Source organism: Suncus etruscus, chromosome 3, assembly GCF_024139225.1.
Source record: "Suncus etruscus isolate mSunEtr1 chromosome 3, mSunEtr1.pri.cur, whole genome shotgun sequence".
NCBI lineage: Eukaryota > Metazoa > Chordata > Mammalia > Eulipotyphla > Soricidae > Suncus > Suncus etruscus.
Genome location: NC_064850.1, coordinates 115,202,966 through 115,220,427, shown reverse-complemented (window position 1 = coordinate 115,220,427; position 17,462 = coordinate 115,202,966). Strand labels below are relative to the sequence as shown.

Sequence of the window (17,462 nt, the reverse complement as noted above, 5' to 3'; positions counted from 1 at the left end):
CCCAAACTGGAAGAGAACTGAAAGCCAATTGCCTTTGCTCCTATTTCCTCCCTTCAAGTGAGGGAAACCAGATCAGCAATGATTAATCAGCTCATGAAGTTAAATCCAAAGAGCTTAAAGGCTGCTGTCCAACCGGATGTAATTCCCAGCTTCACCTTCACACTGGTGCTCAAATGCTGTGTTAAATTGGATAAGTAGCAAAACCAAGAGAGTTCTTTTATGTTTAGCAATTATCAGGAATGTAACTTCTGTGTACAAATATGTAGACTCCAAAGTTCTGCCTTGATTTAAAGTTTTTGTCTCATTTTTCTAATATCCTGGCACATGAGAGCTTCTCTGGCCATTGGAAAATTTACACACATCCCCACTTTTGCATTTAATTAATAGCATCATTGGGTCTATCGTAGTTTTTAATATTTACCATTATTTCATACCAACCACAAAAATTGTATGTTCTTTTGTAAACTATTAGGTTGAATTAAATATTTAAAATGAGTTATTTCCCCCTAATTGAAAACAATTTATGCTGAATGTAAACAGCAAAGAGGGTCAAAAGATGGGAGAGTCAAATATAAGGGTCCTATTTTTCATATCATGAACACCCCCCTTTCCAAGGCTATCTCAATTGGAATTCTGTGTAGTGGATGGGGTTTAAATCCTCTCAACCGCGCTTACATCTCTATTAATTTTTAATAAAATGAAAGAGAAAATAAAATAGCTCACTAAAAACTGATATATCCTTTGCCATTCTTTTAGTTATTAAGGCTGTTTTTCTAATAAACTGGCAAATGTTATTCCATGACAAATAAAAAATTGCTCCAAAATTTCTATCAATTTTGATGTGGCAGCTTTGATGATATTACAATTATTGACGGAATTACTCTATTTTAACCTTTCTTTCCCTTGAGAATGGAATACCATGATAATCACTCTTATTTCAAATGCTAAAATATGAATACATTCATCCAAAGAAGTTCTATTTATAATAAAATAGGAAATAAGGTAAAATACAACATTCAAGAAAACATTGGTTATGTGAAACAGGAGGGACTCATAGAAAAAATTCTTACATTATTTTAGAAAGTCTTTAGTCAATCACCACCTGTCATCATCTTTTTATGTCAGGGATTAAAAGAAAGAACATTTTTCACATTTAAAAATGTATCCACCATTATTATGTTTCTTTATTCTCTTCCCCCTGAAATAATTTTTTAAGTAAAATAGCTAGCACCATTTGAAATATTCTATTAGTTTCTGGGGGCTGCCATAGCATTGTACCACCAACTGGGTGGTACACTGAGCAACAACTTTGACTGTTCATGGTGCCAAAAACTGAAAGTCTGAAAGACAGGTGCTGGCAGAGCTGCTCCTTCTAAGATCTGGGAGGGAGAAATCATTTAGTATCTCATTACTAGCTGATAGAGGCAGGTGCTTATAAAGGCAGATCGGAGATATTCACTCTAAATCTTTGCATCTTCTTTTGTATGTACAGGTAAATTTCAGAGGCCCTTCCTTATGGTTGCCATTATCAAATGAACTTTTTTCCCCTTTGACTTTGTTCTATACCTCCAGTCATATTAGATTTGGATTCACCTTAGTGACCCCATCTTTGCTTGATCACCTGCCAAGATTCTGTTTCCAAATAAAATATTAAGAATGCCACATCTTTTTAGGCTCCATCATTCAACCTAAATAAATAGGGCTAAAAATGTTCTGAGAAACACAAATACCAGCAATTGTACAATAGTTTTCCTGTGTCAGCTGTGGTTACCAGATGCCATCAGTGCTGGCACTGGAGAAGCACAAAACATCTGAGGCAGCACTTTTGATTCAGGATAAGAGATTATGGGCTGCATGTAAAAAACCTGCCCCACAGTCAAAGAGATAACTAGAATCACCACAGCTTCTGGGACAAGTGAGGTGCACAGGAGCCCCCAAACTCTTAGCAAATCTGAGGTTTAAAAGAAGAGAATAGATGCTGTGAAAGAATCAGATGATGTAGAAGGATAGATCTGTGAGATTTGACTGTAGGAAATCTTAATTAAAAAAAAAAAAGAATTGGACCTGATATTATGCCTGCGACTAACCCAATGAGACTGCTGAAAAAGGAACAAGACATTCCTTTCACGCAAACACAGCTTCAGCTCTATAGAATGCGTATCAATGGTTACAGATCTGTCATGAGACAATGGATGTCGCCAAGGAACCAGAAAGTTCTGTAATCAATGCACACTCTGGCCTTGTTTCCTTGGGTGGCATCCTGTCCCCATGGTGAATTGTAGAGATCTCCATGTAACTGCTGAGGGATCAACTGAAAGAGGGATTGAGAATTAGAGTCTACGGATGATGGCTTCAAATATGGAGAGTCTGAAAAAACACAGAAGCGGAAGTGAGGGGAAGACAACCAATCCGATGATGGCACTGGCAAAAGAATTCAGAGGTTGATCAAACTTCTAGATGGATGAATGATGAAAATCACAAATTCTCCTCTGTGTAATTTGCTCTTTTTCTCTTTCTTCTCTTTCCTCTCTTTCTCTCATATCCAGTGGTAAAATTCTGCAAGCACATTCTCTCTGGACTCAATTCAAAGAAATGATTTTTGAATTCATGGTCAAGAGCCTGGATTTAGAACCCACACGAGAGTCTGAGCATGACACTTGTCTGCCAGAAACTAAATGGTGACAATAAATTCAAAGGATAAGGATATGTCTGCTTTGAAAAGGCAGCTATGTACTCTGTCCCTCAATTTGCCTAAACAATTATGATCTGCCTGATTTCCATTTTTCTGAATTGGTTCTGAAATTAGGAGAGAGAGTGGCTATAATTATCCCTTGATAAACCCCATAATTTTCTGCTGTGCTCTGTTCAGCTATTTTCTATGTTTTGAAATTTATTGCCATCAAAAGCTGAATCAATATTTGCCTAGATTTTCTACTTGTTTTGGGGTGGTTTATTTTTAATATGTTTCTCATACAATTTAACTCTAAAATTAGGGGTAGAAGTAATTAGCATTATTACACAGTATTTGGTGAATATAGAAAATCCAAAAGGGGAAAATGAAAATCATACTTAATTCTTATGTGTCATATCTTCTATTTCCAAACTTATTTTGGGAATATTTAACTTCATGTTTCATCCGTTTTAGTATTTGCTGTTTGTTATTTCATTAGACCCTTTTGACATTTTGTTAGGTTGTAGAATAGAAACTACATGCATAGAAACTCTTGTATGGTGAACTTTCTGGAGTTCATGTACATGTAAGAATGTTGCTTTGTATGGGAAACAACTCAAGCTTTTAGTTCTCAACTTCACTGACTTCTTCCCTCAGGCCTTGTGTCCTCTCTAAAAAATATTGAGTATTTATTATTGAAAAAAGACAAATGGAGTCCTAATTTTTGTCCCCATGCAGAAATTTGGGTTTGTTCTGAGATGGAGGTAAATCTATCTTTATCTGAGTCTCACTAATTCCCAAGAATTTACCTAGTTATAAACGAGTTTCTTGTTTTTGGCTGGAGCATGAAGAACATTTAAATCTGCTTGCTCCAATTTCTTTAGATTAAGAAAGCTTCCTTGCAATGTCTTTGCTTATTGCTCTCACTCATTATTTTTTCTTCTCCCATGCTTCCAAATGTGTCATTTTTTTAAATCTCTGATTTTTTCTCTTCTTACTCTTTCCCCATGCTGAAAGCATGGTCCTGTGTTTTCAAATCACCATTTCCACTTACCATTGCATTAACTCTATTTTTTTTTAATTTCACTTTACCTTGTGCTTTAATTCTACCAACACATTTTGCTGAAAGCCTTCTTTTTTTTCTGGGGTTCTGGCTATTTATTTGACACTAGCATTTGGCTTTTCTGTCTTTGACTTGCATCTTTTTGAAGATTACTCCACTCTGAAGTGATGTTTTTTCCAGATTTTCTTTTCTTCCTCTCTCTATCAACTTTATCCATCTCCCTGTCTCTCCCTTCCACCTTTATTTCCCCTATTCCTTCCTTTATTAATTTTTGAGGGCAGTTGCAATGACCAAATTATAGGGCCTCACACAAGAGAATGAGTCAGATGTTCCTCCCTGAGCCACATTTCTGGCCCTGAAAGTTTGCTTTAGAGCTGTGTCTATGATGTTTTTGCTGTGAATTTCTTGAATTTCCTACATCCTTGATTCTGGAGTAGTCATTTAGTCTCAGTATTTAAAGAAAAATAGAGCCAAGAGTCTACCATTGGATCTCTATGCTGCTGGAGGGCCCTGATTCTGCTTTCTGTTAAGGGACAGCACACTACTCAACTTCACTGTCTGGAGTAAGTTCTCCTGGGTCTGAAATTTGAACTTTATGTCACCTTGCTAGTTCTTTTCTGCCTTGACAGCTCTTGAATACACATAGTATTTGGGAGTCCAACTTCTTTTGCAGCTCATAGTCCTTTTCATGTTCTTCCTTGTAGTCTGAAAAGACAGACTCTGTACCCATAATCTGATGAACATAAAGTTTCTTCATGTCAGCAGCAGGATGTTAAAAGGCAAGATGCCAATCTTTAAGTCATGCGCTGAAAACCAACATACTACGACATGTCAATTGCCATCGTCATCATCATATATTTTTGGAAAGAGATAAGAGCTCACTTGTTCAGCACTGATTCCTTGCATGCTATATTCCAGGGAAAGGAGATGAGCTCAAGCAAGTTCCAAGGAAACAAGCCAGGCTTCATATTGTTTATTTTTTTTCTCTCCCTTTCACACTTGGTTGCAGGGCTATTTAGGCACCAAGCACATTTGCTTGCAACGTGCCAGAAATGGAAACCCTTGTTATGGTCCTGAGGAGCACATGGGATCACAGGGGCCATCCTAAAGGCCAAACCCGAAGCTTCACACATCATAGAAAAGCAGGTGCTTTATCACTGAGCTACTTTCCTGGGCTCGAGGCTCAGATCTTTCGAAACAATCAAGCCTTGCTTGCTGCAAGGATGTACAGAAGCTCCTCTGCCACCACCACCACTCCCCCATCCCCAGAATGAATGCCTGTGTGACGGGTTCTGCTATTGATGTGGCCTGGCCTGTGACTGCGCAGCAGGGATTTCACTCCCTGCTCCTTCTTCCCAGGATGATCACCTATCACTGAGGATAGGGCTGTGTTGGAGGAGATATTGAGCACAGCCTGGTAGGCTGGGCCTGAGCACTCCCTTTCTCTCATCCTTCAAAGCAGTCTTGTGAGGTGAGACAACTTCTCTAACTCTAAAGGCTTTCGAAAAAAGGGCAACAAAGACCAGCATTCCTGCTTTGCACCTGTCTCTGCAGGCTCTTCCCCAGAGCAGCAGGGCTCCTGCCAGCCTGCTGGGCGCTCTGCTCACCCACTACCTTGTTAGTGAGGCAATTGTCCCAGAAAGCTGGGCATCTGTCCAGGCCACACCATAGTGTTCTGGAAGCGAGTCAGGGAATTGGAAAGAGATCAAAGATCAAGGCACTAGCTCTGAGTAAACCTGAGTAGTGGGAGATTGGTGGGAAAAGACTCTCGATAATAAATTTCCTTTTATTATGTTGTTGTTTTGCTTATTTTTCATGATTTGCTTTCACTATGGAAAGGCAGTTGACTAGGATGAGGATTAAATGGGTCCATCACTGCAGAAACCTGGACCACTTCCACTCATAAAATTCATTACCTTTGGGATACAAAAGTGTCATTCATTGTCATTGTTATCACAATTCTTGAAAATGGATCAAGGAGGCTGGAGAGAAAGAATAGCAGGTAACGCACTTGCCTTGCATGGAGCCAACCTGGGTTCAATCTTTTGAACTTTACAGGGTCCCCCAAACCCTATTAGGAATAGCCCCTGAGCACAGAGTAAACTCTAAGCACCACCAGATATGGCTAAAAAATATATAAAAAGAGGGGAGGCAGGAAAAAATATATACATATATATGAGAAAAATAAAAGTCTGAAAGAACCATTTGAGGATGATATGATCTTCTTCTGGGATCAACGTGCTCTCCTTTCTCCTCCCCAGGAGACTGAGGACTACAAGGGATGGGGCTTTGCAGCTGGGACCTACTCTACATCGACTACTGGATCTGCTTCCTCTGCTGGATGTGTTTGTTGGGTGGGGGTTGTTCTAGAATGTTTCTTGGCAAAGTGCACCAAGATGCTTTCTCTATCTGGAATCAACCCATGCAACTGAGGGAAATGTGTTGTAAATAAATTCTTTCTTAGGGGGTGACAAAGGTATTTAGACACATATTACATATGCACATTATTAAAATATTATTGTATATTATACAAAATCAAATGTTGGTTTTTTGGGCTACATGCAAGTGTGCTCAGGGGCTTCCTCCTGATTGTGTCTGAAGGATCATATGTAGTTCTAGGGATCAAATTCACTTTGACCAACGTACAGGAGCAAACCTCTGTTCTATCTTTCAGGCTCAAACACATTTTTTTTTTTGTGTTTTTTTGGGTCACACCCGGGCAGTGCTCAGGGGTTACTCCTGGCTCCATGCTCAGAAAATTGCTCCTGGCAGGCACAGGGACCATATGGGACGCTGGGATTCGAAACCGATGACCTCTTGCATGAAAAGGCAAACGCTCTACCTACCATGCTATCTCTCCACCCCAACATTTAAAAATATTTTTACTTCTCACAGTCTAGGTCTTGACTCTTGTGGTTCTGAGGAACATGGGGTGTTGCCAGTCTTACTCATCATTCCCCATGTTCCCTTTTGTTCCTTTGCCTTATCCCTCAATATATCACAGAAGAGAGAGAATATCTCATCATTATCCGTTTCTCTACATTCTTTTGCTCTGCATGAAAATTTCCAGTTCCAATCCAGATGGCACTGAACTGCCTGACTCCTCTGTAGAAACACATATACTTCCGTCATGTATAGATACCATCACTTATTCGTCACCCTTTGTCTGTCAGGGTACTTTTGGGCTATTTCTCTATTCTGCTACTGTGCTAAACACTTGCACCAAACATCAGTGTGCATCTATCTTTCATGAGGGAAAATTCTGTGTTTGGGAGACAAGTGCAAATAAAACAAAATTCTGTAACCAAGAAGGGCGCCTGTCGGTTGGGAAAACTTGGTCCGTAACACAAAATCCCCTCGATCCCATTGCCAAAGTCAGAAGTGGCTCTGAATTGGTAGGTCTGGACCCTTAGGCCCATCCTTCCGGGCTTCTCCAACTGACTTCCCTGAACATGAGCCTGCACTTTGGAAAGTTCGCCCAAATCCATGAAAGACAGAAAGCAGAATGAACGTGCAACTGACAGACTAGCTGAAGGAGTGACAGATTGACTATTTCATACCACACTCTGGGGTAGAGGGAGGAGGGAGAAAAGTAGACAGAAATTAAGGGTTTTCTTGTTTCAAATTGACTCCACCCCCAGAAGAGTGACCGGCCACTTGGAAACCACCAAGTGCCTGGCTTTGGCCACAAGTACATCATATACCCAGATAGAAAATCAAGGAAGAGTTTGGGGGACTGCCCTGGCTCAGATGCAGAATGACTGGAGTCACCCGTACCCTTTTGCTCCACCTCAACCCTACTAAATAGTTTCCCCTGCAGCTGGAGCTTCTGGTCCAACCAGAAAAGGGGCTGGTGTGACCCCAGGCTTGCTGACCTGGTAGGAGGAGACGGAAGCTCAGAGCGGGACTTATGGAAGAGGCCCCAGTCCGGCACACGGGAAACAGGGCCCCGCTGAGGACCCGAGTTCTTCTTGTGCTCGGAGGATCCCAGAACCTGTATGTGGCTCTGATCCCTTCTGACTCAGCGGGCAGGACACCGTTCCACACAGCGCTCGGGTACCCCACGCCAGAGACTCTGGCTTCTGGCGGTTTTCATTGGCTCCACAGTGCCCAAAGCCACTGGAGGCCTGCCCTAGACCTGGATGGCGGCCCACATAGATGGATCACACCAACTGCCCTATACCATCTGCTGGCTGGGCCCTGGTTTAACCTGAGCGGGCACCCCTGGACCCGGCCCAGCTGCCGCCTGGCGGTGGATGTGGGGCCTTTATTTGCCTGTCTGGCCCCATCAGATCAGACAAGCAGAAACCGGCCACCATGAACTCAGGGGAACCCACAGGCAGGTGAGTGCCCAGTGCTCTCTGGCCACATGTTCCTAAGGGTCACCGGAGTCACTGTCTCGTGAAAATGTGCCCCCAGGCCTCAAAAGTTGTTCTGGTCACAGTTGCCATCACTAGTTTCAGCAAGCCCTCAAGAGTCCATTGCTAGAATGGTCATCCTGGATTCAGTCATTTTCTCCCTCAGGCCATAAAGGCACAGAGTAGGAACATAGGAGCTACTCAGGGCCTAGGATGATGAAAACAAAAGTACGATAAAATAATCGGACTCAAAAATCATTCCAGAATCAAACATTCTATTGAGAAGAACAGTATCTTTTCTCCTGTGTTAAAGCAGAATGTCTAAATGCAGGCAAGGGGTCGATGAGACAGTATCGGGGTTAAGGTACTTGGCTGGAAAAGATTTGTTGAATTTATCGTCACTCACCCGTAATCAGAGCTTAATTATTGGTTCTAAATAAAATAGCATTTATTTAGAATACTGCACAAATGAGAAGAGGGAAAAACTTGTTTCATCATACCCACATTAACGGAGAATATGAAATAAATATACTGCTTTCTTTTGCTTTTCTAAGTACTTTTTACCATAATTTTATAGCCATTTACAATCCCCACATTCAAAAATAATCACTGTTGGGGCCAGAGTGGTGGCGCTAGAGGTGAGACGTCTGCCTTGCAAGCGTTAGCCTAGGTTGGACCACGGTTCGATTCCCCGGGGTCCCATATGGTCCTCCCAAGCCAGGAGAGATTTCTGAGCTCATAGCCAGGAGTAACCCCTGAGTATGAACGGATGTGGCCCAAAAACAAACAAACAAACCCAAAAATCACTGTTAACATATTCCTTTATGAAATATCCCAAATATAATTTTGTTCCACATTGTAATTATGTCTCATATTTCTGGATAATTTACCACCAATTCTCTCTAGTTAACAAATCTTAGATTACCCATAGAATCCAGAATAAAATCCAAAGTCCTGTTTGGCCTACAAGCTCCACAGGACTCATCAGAATCCACTGGCCTGAAAGAGAGCTCTCTCCTCCATTATGTTAGCCTGATGCCCCAAACTCAACAACTTCTTGCTGGTTTTTGTGTATGGACAGATGCAGGTGCTCCAGGTCCTTTGCACTTACTATGCTCAACTAAGACTGTGTAAAGATTTACTTGATGCAGGTCTCCCCTTCAACAGATTCTAACTGCATGAACTGATAATCACTGCACAGCACTTTGTCATCATTGTTTTCACACCAGCACTTAACCTGTAGCTTGAGCCTAACATTATAGAACTTGCAGCTGCTTATGCTTGTTCTTCTCAAAACACAAGTGCCCTGGAACCAAGGATGGTAGTGTGTGTGTGCATGCATGGTGTGTGTGTGTGTGTGTGTGTGTGTGTGTGTGTAGTCTTATTTAAGCCACAAGGTTCAAAATGCATGATTTAAACAAAAGCCTGAATTTGGCTCTGATCTCCACAATACAGCTACCCAAATGCTGCTTAGAGAATTTGAAAAACCCTGTTCTCTTAAGTGGAACATACCGCCCCCTAGAGGGCAATTGAATGATATGGGGGTGGTAGCGTCAGGTGCAATTGGGAGCATTCTCTGTCCACTTGAAGAATGCAGATATAACAATGTGAATGAACGAGGGAAGTAGAAAGCCTGTCTAGAGTACAGGCCGGGGTGGGGTGGGGAGGAGGGAGATTTGGGACATTGGTGGTGGGAATGTTGCACCGGTGAAGGGGGGTGTTCCTTACATGACTGAAACCCAACTACAATCATGTTTGTAATCAAGGTATTTAAATAAAGATATTAATATAAAAATAAAATATATGCTAGATGAACAAATATTTTCATATAAGTTAAAACTGACATATAAGAGGCCTTATTGAAAAATTATATATTAACAGACATGTAAAATCAATCCACTCATAAAATATAGATATTTTAATGCTCAAATTAAAATATGTAAGTGTAAAGATTTCAAATTCAATAAAACTGGGTCTTATAAAAAAGAATATAGATTTCTGGGAGAATGATGACATGATATTTTATTTTTTGGAAACAAGATTGGTAGCCCCAATAAGTTGGGAACCTCCGCAATCTATCATAGCATATATATTGTTCTGCAGTAAACATCCTTAAATAGTCTTTTTTTTATTGTCCTCCATATGGGTCAATTATTGGCTACCCACCCACCCCCAGCTGGACTCGCAGTCAGACATCTACCACATTCCTTCTCTTGCTTTGCACATGTAAAAGCTTAAACTTCCAAACTCAGAATTCTGGCATGTCATGGTCTTGCTTTCCCTATCACCTTCTCAGAAGTATGTTCTGCAGGTGGTTCTTCCTATTCGAGCTTCTAATTCTGCTTAGTCTATTGTCTCCTTGCAGATACTTTAATCATTAACTTTATCTGTCTGCATCCCACCCACCTTCCAAGACCCTAACACTTGCTACATCTTCTGTCATCATGGTCAGTCTCCATATCCCGCCCTTTCCTTTCTGAATATTTCTAGAATTGCTTCTATCGAGCCCATTGCTGGCTCCTGAGCTCATTCTAGCTCTACCACAGAGTATTTTACATAACAATCTCTGAACACAATTTCTTGAGGCACAAAACCCTTTTCTCATCCTTTTTTACAGACCTAGACACAAAATAATACATATTTAAATTATTTTAACTATTTGCCAGTGTCTATAGATTTATGAGAGAGATTTTGGAAGAAAAATAAACAAGATAAAATGTGATGACATATTTCTATCTATCTATCTATCTATCTATCTATCTATCTATCTATCTATCAATCTATCGTTTTAGGGTCATTTCTCACAATGCTCATGGCTTACTCCTGACTCAGTGCTCAAGGATCACTCCTGGAATCTGGGACAGCATATGGAGTGCTGGAAGATAGAACTCAGGTCAGCCGTATGCAAGACAAGTGCCCTCACCGCTATATTATCTCTTCATGCCTCTTCCTTTCTTCTATAATTTTCATTTGCATTAGTCTATTCATAGTCCCTCTGTAATCTTACTTGCTAAAGTTTATTTGCATTCCTTTGTAAAAAAATAAAAACAATAAAATCTCTCCATGAGTTCTATCGTTCTGGACTTTTTTAAAGGATGTTTAGGGCTAGAGGGACACCTAAAGGGGAGATTCAGTTAAAGGGAGAGTTGCCTAAAGGGAGGTTCACATAAAGGGAGATTCAGCTAAAGGGAGATTCACCCAGATTCCCTTCAGAAATTACAGTGATCTGAAGGAAATCGAGACACATAACCTGCTCATGGATTGACAGAATTAACATCATTAAAATGGCAATACTCCTCAAAGCACTGTGCAGATTTAATGCAATCCCTTTAAGGATACCCATGAGTTTCTTCAAAGAAGTGGATCAAACACTCCTGAAATTCATTTGGAACAATAGACACCCACGAATAGCTAGAGCAACCCTTGGGAAAGGAGTGTGGGAGGCATCACTTTCCCAAACTTTAAATTGTATTACAAAGCTATAGCCATTAAAATAGATTAGTACTGGAATAAAGACAGACCCTCAGATCAGTGGAATAGACTTGACCATTCAGAGAATGTGCCCCAGATAGACAATTAATCTTCGATAAAGGGGCAAGAAATCCAAAATGGAGCAAGGAAAGCCTCTTAAACAAATGGTGTTGGAGCAACTGGTCAGCCTCTTGCAAAAATTAAACAGACCTCTATCTAACACCATGCACAAAGGTAAAATCCAAATAGATTAAAGACCTGAATATCAGACCCAAAACCATAAGGTATATTGAACAACACATAGGTAAAACACACCATGACATTGAGACTAAAGTCATCTTCAAGGCAGAAACAGCATTCTCCATACAAGTGGAAACAGAGATAAGCAGATATGACTATATTAAGTTGAGAAGCTTCTGCACCTCAAAGGAAATAGTGCTAGGATACAAAAGCCACCACAGAATGGGAGAAACTATTTACCCAATACCCATCAGACAAGGGGCTAATAGCAAAAATATACAAATGACTAACAAAAAAAACTCAACAAGGAAAATACACCTAACCCCATCAAAAATAGGGAGAAGAAATGAACAATTTCTCAAAGAAGAAATTCAAATGGCCAAAACGCACATGAAAAAATGTTCCACATCACTAATTATCAGGGAGATGCAAAGCAAAACAACAATGAGGTACCATCTCACACTCAGAGACTGACACACATTACAAAGATCAAGAACAATAAGTGCTGGCAGGTATATGGGGAGAAAGAAACTCTCATTCACTGCTGGTGGGAATGCCATCTTGTCCAGCCTTTCTGGAAAACAATATAGAGATTCCTCAAAAAACGGGAAATCGAACTCCCATATGATCCAGCTATAACACTCCTAGGGATGTACCCTAGAAAAACAAAAATGCTATACAAAAATCTTTTCCCCACACTTGTATTCATTGCAGCATTATTTACAACCAAGATGCCCTTCAACAGATGAATGTCTAAAGAAAATTTGGTACATATACACAATGGAATATTATGTAGCCATCAGAAGAGATGAAGTAATGAAATTTCCCTGCATGGATGGACATGGAAACTATTATGCTGAGTGAAATGAGTCAGAGGGAGAGACACACAAAATAGTCTCATTTATTTATGTTTTTTTAAATAAAATACATTATTGTAATAATGCCCAGAGATGAGGGATGGAAGGACTGGCTCATGATATGAAGCTCACCACAAAGAGTGGTGAGCGCAGTTTGAGAAATAACTACACTAACAACTACCATGACAATGTTAATGAGTGAAAGAAGTAGGGGTAGGTGGAGAAAGATGAAGATTGATGGTGGGAATGTTGCACTAGTGAAGGGGGTTATTCTTTTATTGACTGAAACCCAACTACAATCATGTTTGTAACCGCGGTGTTTAAAATAAAATTAAAAAAAGAAAAAGAAATTACAGTGACCTGGAATTATGCTGGTATCTGAGTTCCAAAGTTTGTTGTGGTTGGTCAGCAGGGACTACTGGGCCCTAGGGGGACGACAGTGGGCCTTCCCTCCCCCAACATTTTTACCCTTGAGAAACCAAGATAAAATGTTTACAGCAGGGTATTTTATAAGACTACCCAACAAGGTCACATGCAGCCTCCTGGTTGGGTGTGGGACTGAGGGGTGCAGTTTCTGCTCAGTGGTGCTTTGTGGACCCCTTGAGCTAGCCTGATCACGGGTGGGCCTAAGGGACTCCAACCTTTTCTTTCTCCTTATTTACACATGAATGTTCAAGTGTCAGATACTTTTCTGAGCCCGCTGCCTCCCCCTTCTCTTGATTCTAGCTACTTGGATTCTGGAACTTCTTGGGCCCCTGGCTGGACCAGAGGCAGCAGGTGACCCATCACTCACCGTCTTCCTCGTAGAGAAAACCCATATTTCTGTGTGCTTCGGCCTCCTTCCTCCCGCCATCGAGTCGGATTCCTTTAGCCACCTCAAAACACCGTTCAAAGAAGTGATTCCTGACCCACTTGTCTTCATTATTATTGAAGTAACAGGCTAGTGCGTACAGGTTGTTATAGACCTCTTCAAGGGAGTCTTCAATGAGAGAGAAACATGGTAGGCTGCATTAGAAACCTTTCAAAGAGCAAATCAATAGGTTTGGTTTTAACCCCTCCTTTTTTTCTCTTCCCCTTACAAGTATGACTAAATCACTTTGTGAAGCATGTTGTTCATGAGAAAAGCAACACAAAATTTTCCCAAAGAACTTCCAACATGTTAGAATTGATTCATTTGTTAGTTAGAACACTGGACCCCTCTTTTCTTTTTCTTTCTTCTTTCTTTCTTTCTTTCTTTCTTTCTTTCTTGGTTCTTTCTTTCTTTCTTCTTCTTCTTCTTTTTCTTTCTTTCTTTCTTTCTTTCTTTCTTCTTTCTTTTTTTTCTTTCTTTTCTTTCTTTCTTTTCTTTCTTTCTTCTTTCTTTCTTTCTTTTTTTCTTCTTTCTCTTTCTTTTCTTTCTTTTCTTTCTTCTTTCTCTTTCTTTTCTTTCTTTCTTTCTTTCTTCTTTCCTTCTTTCTTTCTCTTTTTCTTCTTTTCTTTTCTCTTTCTTTTCTTTCTTCTTTCATTTATTCTTTCCCTTTCTTTCTTTATTCTTTCTTTCCCTTCTCTTCCTTCTTTTCCTTCCCTTCCCTTCCCTCTTTCCCTTCCCTTCCTTCATTCCCTTCCCTTCCTTCTCTTCCTTCTTTTCCTCCCTCTCTTCCCTCCCTTCCTCCTTCCCTCCATTCCTTCCCTTCCCTTCCTTCTCTTCCTTCTTTTCTTTCCTCCCTTCCCTCCCTTCCTTCCCTTCCTTCCTTTCCTTCCTTTCTTTCTTCCCTTTCTTCCTTTCCTTCCCTTCCTTCCTTCCTTCTTTTCTTCCTTTCTTCTTTTTTTTTTGGGGGGGTGGCCACACCCTGCAGTGCTCAGGGGTTACTCCTGGATATCTGCTCAGAAATAGCTCCTGGCAGGCACGGGGACCATATGAAACACCGGGATTCAAACCAACCACTTTGGGTCCTGGGTCAGCAAACACCACTGTGCTATCTTTCTGGCCCCATCTTTCTTTCTTCCTTCCTTTCTTTTCCTTTTTTTCTTCTTTCTTTGTTCTAATTACTTTATTATTATTCCTAACTTTCTTTTTTCTTTTTTTTATCTTTCTTTCTTTCTGCATTTTTTCTGTCTCTTTCTATTCTTTCTTTTTCTTTTCTTATTCATTTTCTTTTTTCTTTCTATTCTTTCTTTTATTTATTATTTTTTCTTCCTTTCTTTCTCTCTATTCTTTCTTTTTCTTTTCTTTATTCTTTTCTTTCTTTATCTTTCTTTTTTGTCTTTCTTTCTTTTTCCTTCCTTCCCTCCCTGCCTTCCTTCCTTTCATATATTTTGGCCACAATCAGCAATGCTCAAGGCTGACTCCTGGCTCTGTGCTAAGGAATCATGCCTGGAAGTGCTTGAGCACCAGGTGGCTTGGGGGAACATATTGGATATGAGATAGAATTCTAGAATCCAAGAAAACCACATACTAGACAAGCACCCTACCCACTGTACTATCTCTCCAGCCCACCAAACACTGGACTTTTTTTTTTTTTGGTTTTTGGGCCACACCCAGCTGCGCTCAGGGTTTTCTCCTGGTTCTCTGCTCAGAAATCGCTCCTGGCAGGCATGGGGGACCATATGGGATGCCAAGATTCAAAGCAACATTGGTCCTGGGTCAGCAGCAAGGCATTTGCAAGGTAAATGTCATACAGTTGTGCTATCTCTCCAATCCCAACACTGGATATTTTCATAAGATGAAAGTCAGGATGATAATAATAGCAGAAATGTGCTCAGTTATTTTAGAAGAAATGGGGATATGGCTTCATCAAGTATTTTTTTCAATTCTCCAGAGAAAGTAATGCTTTCTTCGAACATGGCAAAAAGATAAGGCTAATGAAGAAAGCGGATTAAGTAGGATATTAGCCCAGAGAGACAGTATAGGATTCAAGGTGCTTGTCTTGATCACAATCAATCCCAGTTCAGTCCCTAACATCCCCATGGTTGTCATGTTCCCATCAAATTTCCATCACTGCAGTACCGGTTAATAAGATATGTCCAATAATTTGACCATTCCACAGAGATGCCTGATAGGTGATATAGCCATTGTTATGTTGGAATCTGAATTTTTCTTTCTGAAGCTGATAGTGTTCTCTCTCTCCCTCCTCCCCCTCTCTCTCACTTTCTTTCCCTCCTCCCCCACCTTGCACCCACACTGCACAAAGAAAGAAAACAATAACACAGTACTGGACATCCATGCCAAAATTAGGACTGCCCTTTCTTTCTTTGATTACATAAAAGTAGCCAATTTTTTTTCCCTCTTTTTGGGCTATACCCAATTTTTCTCAGGAACTCTCCTGGAGTGGCTTGGGGACATTCTGTGGCACTAGAGGTTGAATCCAGGTTGGCTGAGTACAAGGCAAGATCCCTATCCACAGCACTATTGCTTCAGGTCCCCAATTTCTAATCTACTCATAAGAATACTTATGATCATAATAACAGACCAATTATATTTAAAATGAAAATACTTTTCTTCAATACTTAAAACATAAAGAGCATATTAGAAATAATGCCATGGGGAAAAGTGAACAAGTGTAAGTCACAGTTGTGAAACACAGACTTCTCCTGACTGTTTTCTTATTAATTCCTAGTTTTAAGAGTCTCAGAAATTGTACATTTCAATATCAATACTTCTGTTTTCCTTGTAAAGTGTTAGAAAATCAATATAATTTTCAAATTACAAAACACTTTAAGTATCCTTGGTAAAAGACATCTTTCGAGTGCCTTATATACATATGATGATTCATATTATAAATATATCTACTTGATAAACTAAGGAATGATATTCATAGAAAATAATGCAAAAATATTTAGTGTACTGGAAAGTTCTGGCTAGTACCATAAGGGAGTCCAAGTTTCTTTATTTAGATTAAGAATGACATCACTAAGATTGCCCCAGGATCTGAGGGTCCCTAGTTTCAGGTGCCATGGCAGTTATTAAGTTGGCTAAGCTAACAGTGCCTAAGCTAAACTACAGTGCCTTAGTGTTCTCTGGAATTGCATGGAAATGCCTGGAAATCCCTGAACATTCCCTGGAATCTTCCCTGACATACTGCCTTCCCTCCCAGTCTCTACGTACTTTTCCTCTTTGCCTCCTCAGCTTTGGTCAGGTGGTAGTAGAGACGATCCAGCTTGTCTGGCTGCTCCTCCAGGGGCCTCTGCAGCCATAAGGTCTCCTTCTCTCTGGCCACTTGCCTCATCTTCTCCCATTTCTCAATGAGAGCAAAGAGCTCAATGAAGGAGTTCAGGTAACCGTCCCTCAGCAAGTCTACACAGATGTTCTTCTTGTACGAGTTCCTGTAACTGTGAAGAAGCAGCACCACATTCAGTGTTCCTTTATCTGATCAATCTTCCCTGGGATTTCATCCTCTAGTCTCGAAAGGCCAAACAATGCACAAAGCCACAAAGCCTTTTATTTCCTCCTTTTCCCGCTGTCACCAACTCTCTCTCTTTCTCTCTCTCTTTTCCTCTCTCTTTCTCCTCTATCTCTCAGAGGAATCACTGAAGAAGTGGTTTCTTATAATTAATAAAATTCAATTTAATGCAAGATGCTAAGGCACTATCTAAATAGAGTGATCTAAATGAAATTTCATTGGGCTTATATCAATTTCAGAGAAGAGTTTCCCATGATATGAATTAAATATTAGTTGACCTGATGTTTTAGTCTGTTCAGGCTTTTGTCAAAAAAATACTGAAGAAGATATAGCTAGGAATGAGAAATAGTTTATCTTTGGCTCTGGTGTCTGGAAATTTAAGATCAAGGCCCCAGTAGAACTGCCTTCTGCTGAGAGCTCTTC

At 40.3% G+C, this 17,462-nt stretch overlaps 1 protein-coding gene across 1 annotated transcript in view; it reads right to left on the bottom strand.

The window, feature by feature from the left end:
* Positions 1 to 17,462, bottom strand: part of TTC29 (tetratricopeptide repeat domain 29) — a 215,425-nt gene that overhangs the window by 165,945 nt on the left and 32,018 nt on the right. Inside the window, exons 3-4 of the mRNA XM_049770083.1 lie at positions 16,745 to 16,968; positions 13,454 to 13,639 (exon numbers count right to left, since the gene is read on the bottom strand). Coding sequence (XP_049626040.1) covers positions 13,454 to 13,639; positions 16,745 to 16,968 — 410 coding nt within the window. The remainder of the gene's footprint in view (positions 1 to 13,453; positions 13,640 to 16,744; positions 16,969 to 17,462) is intronic.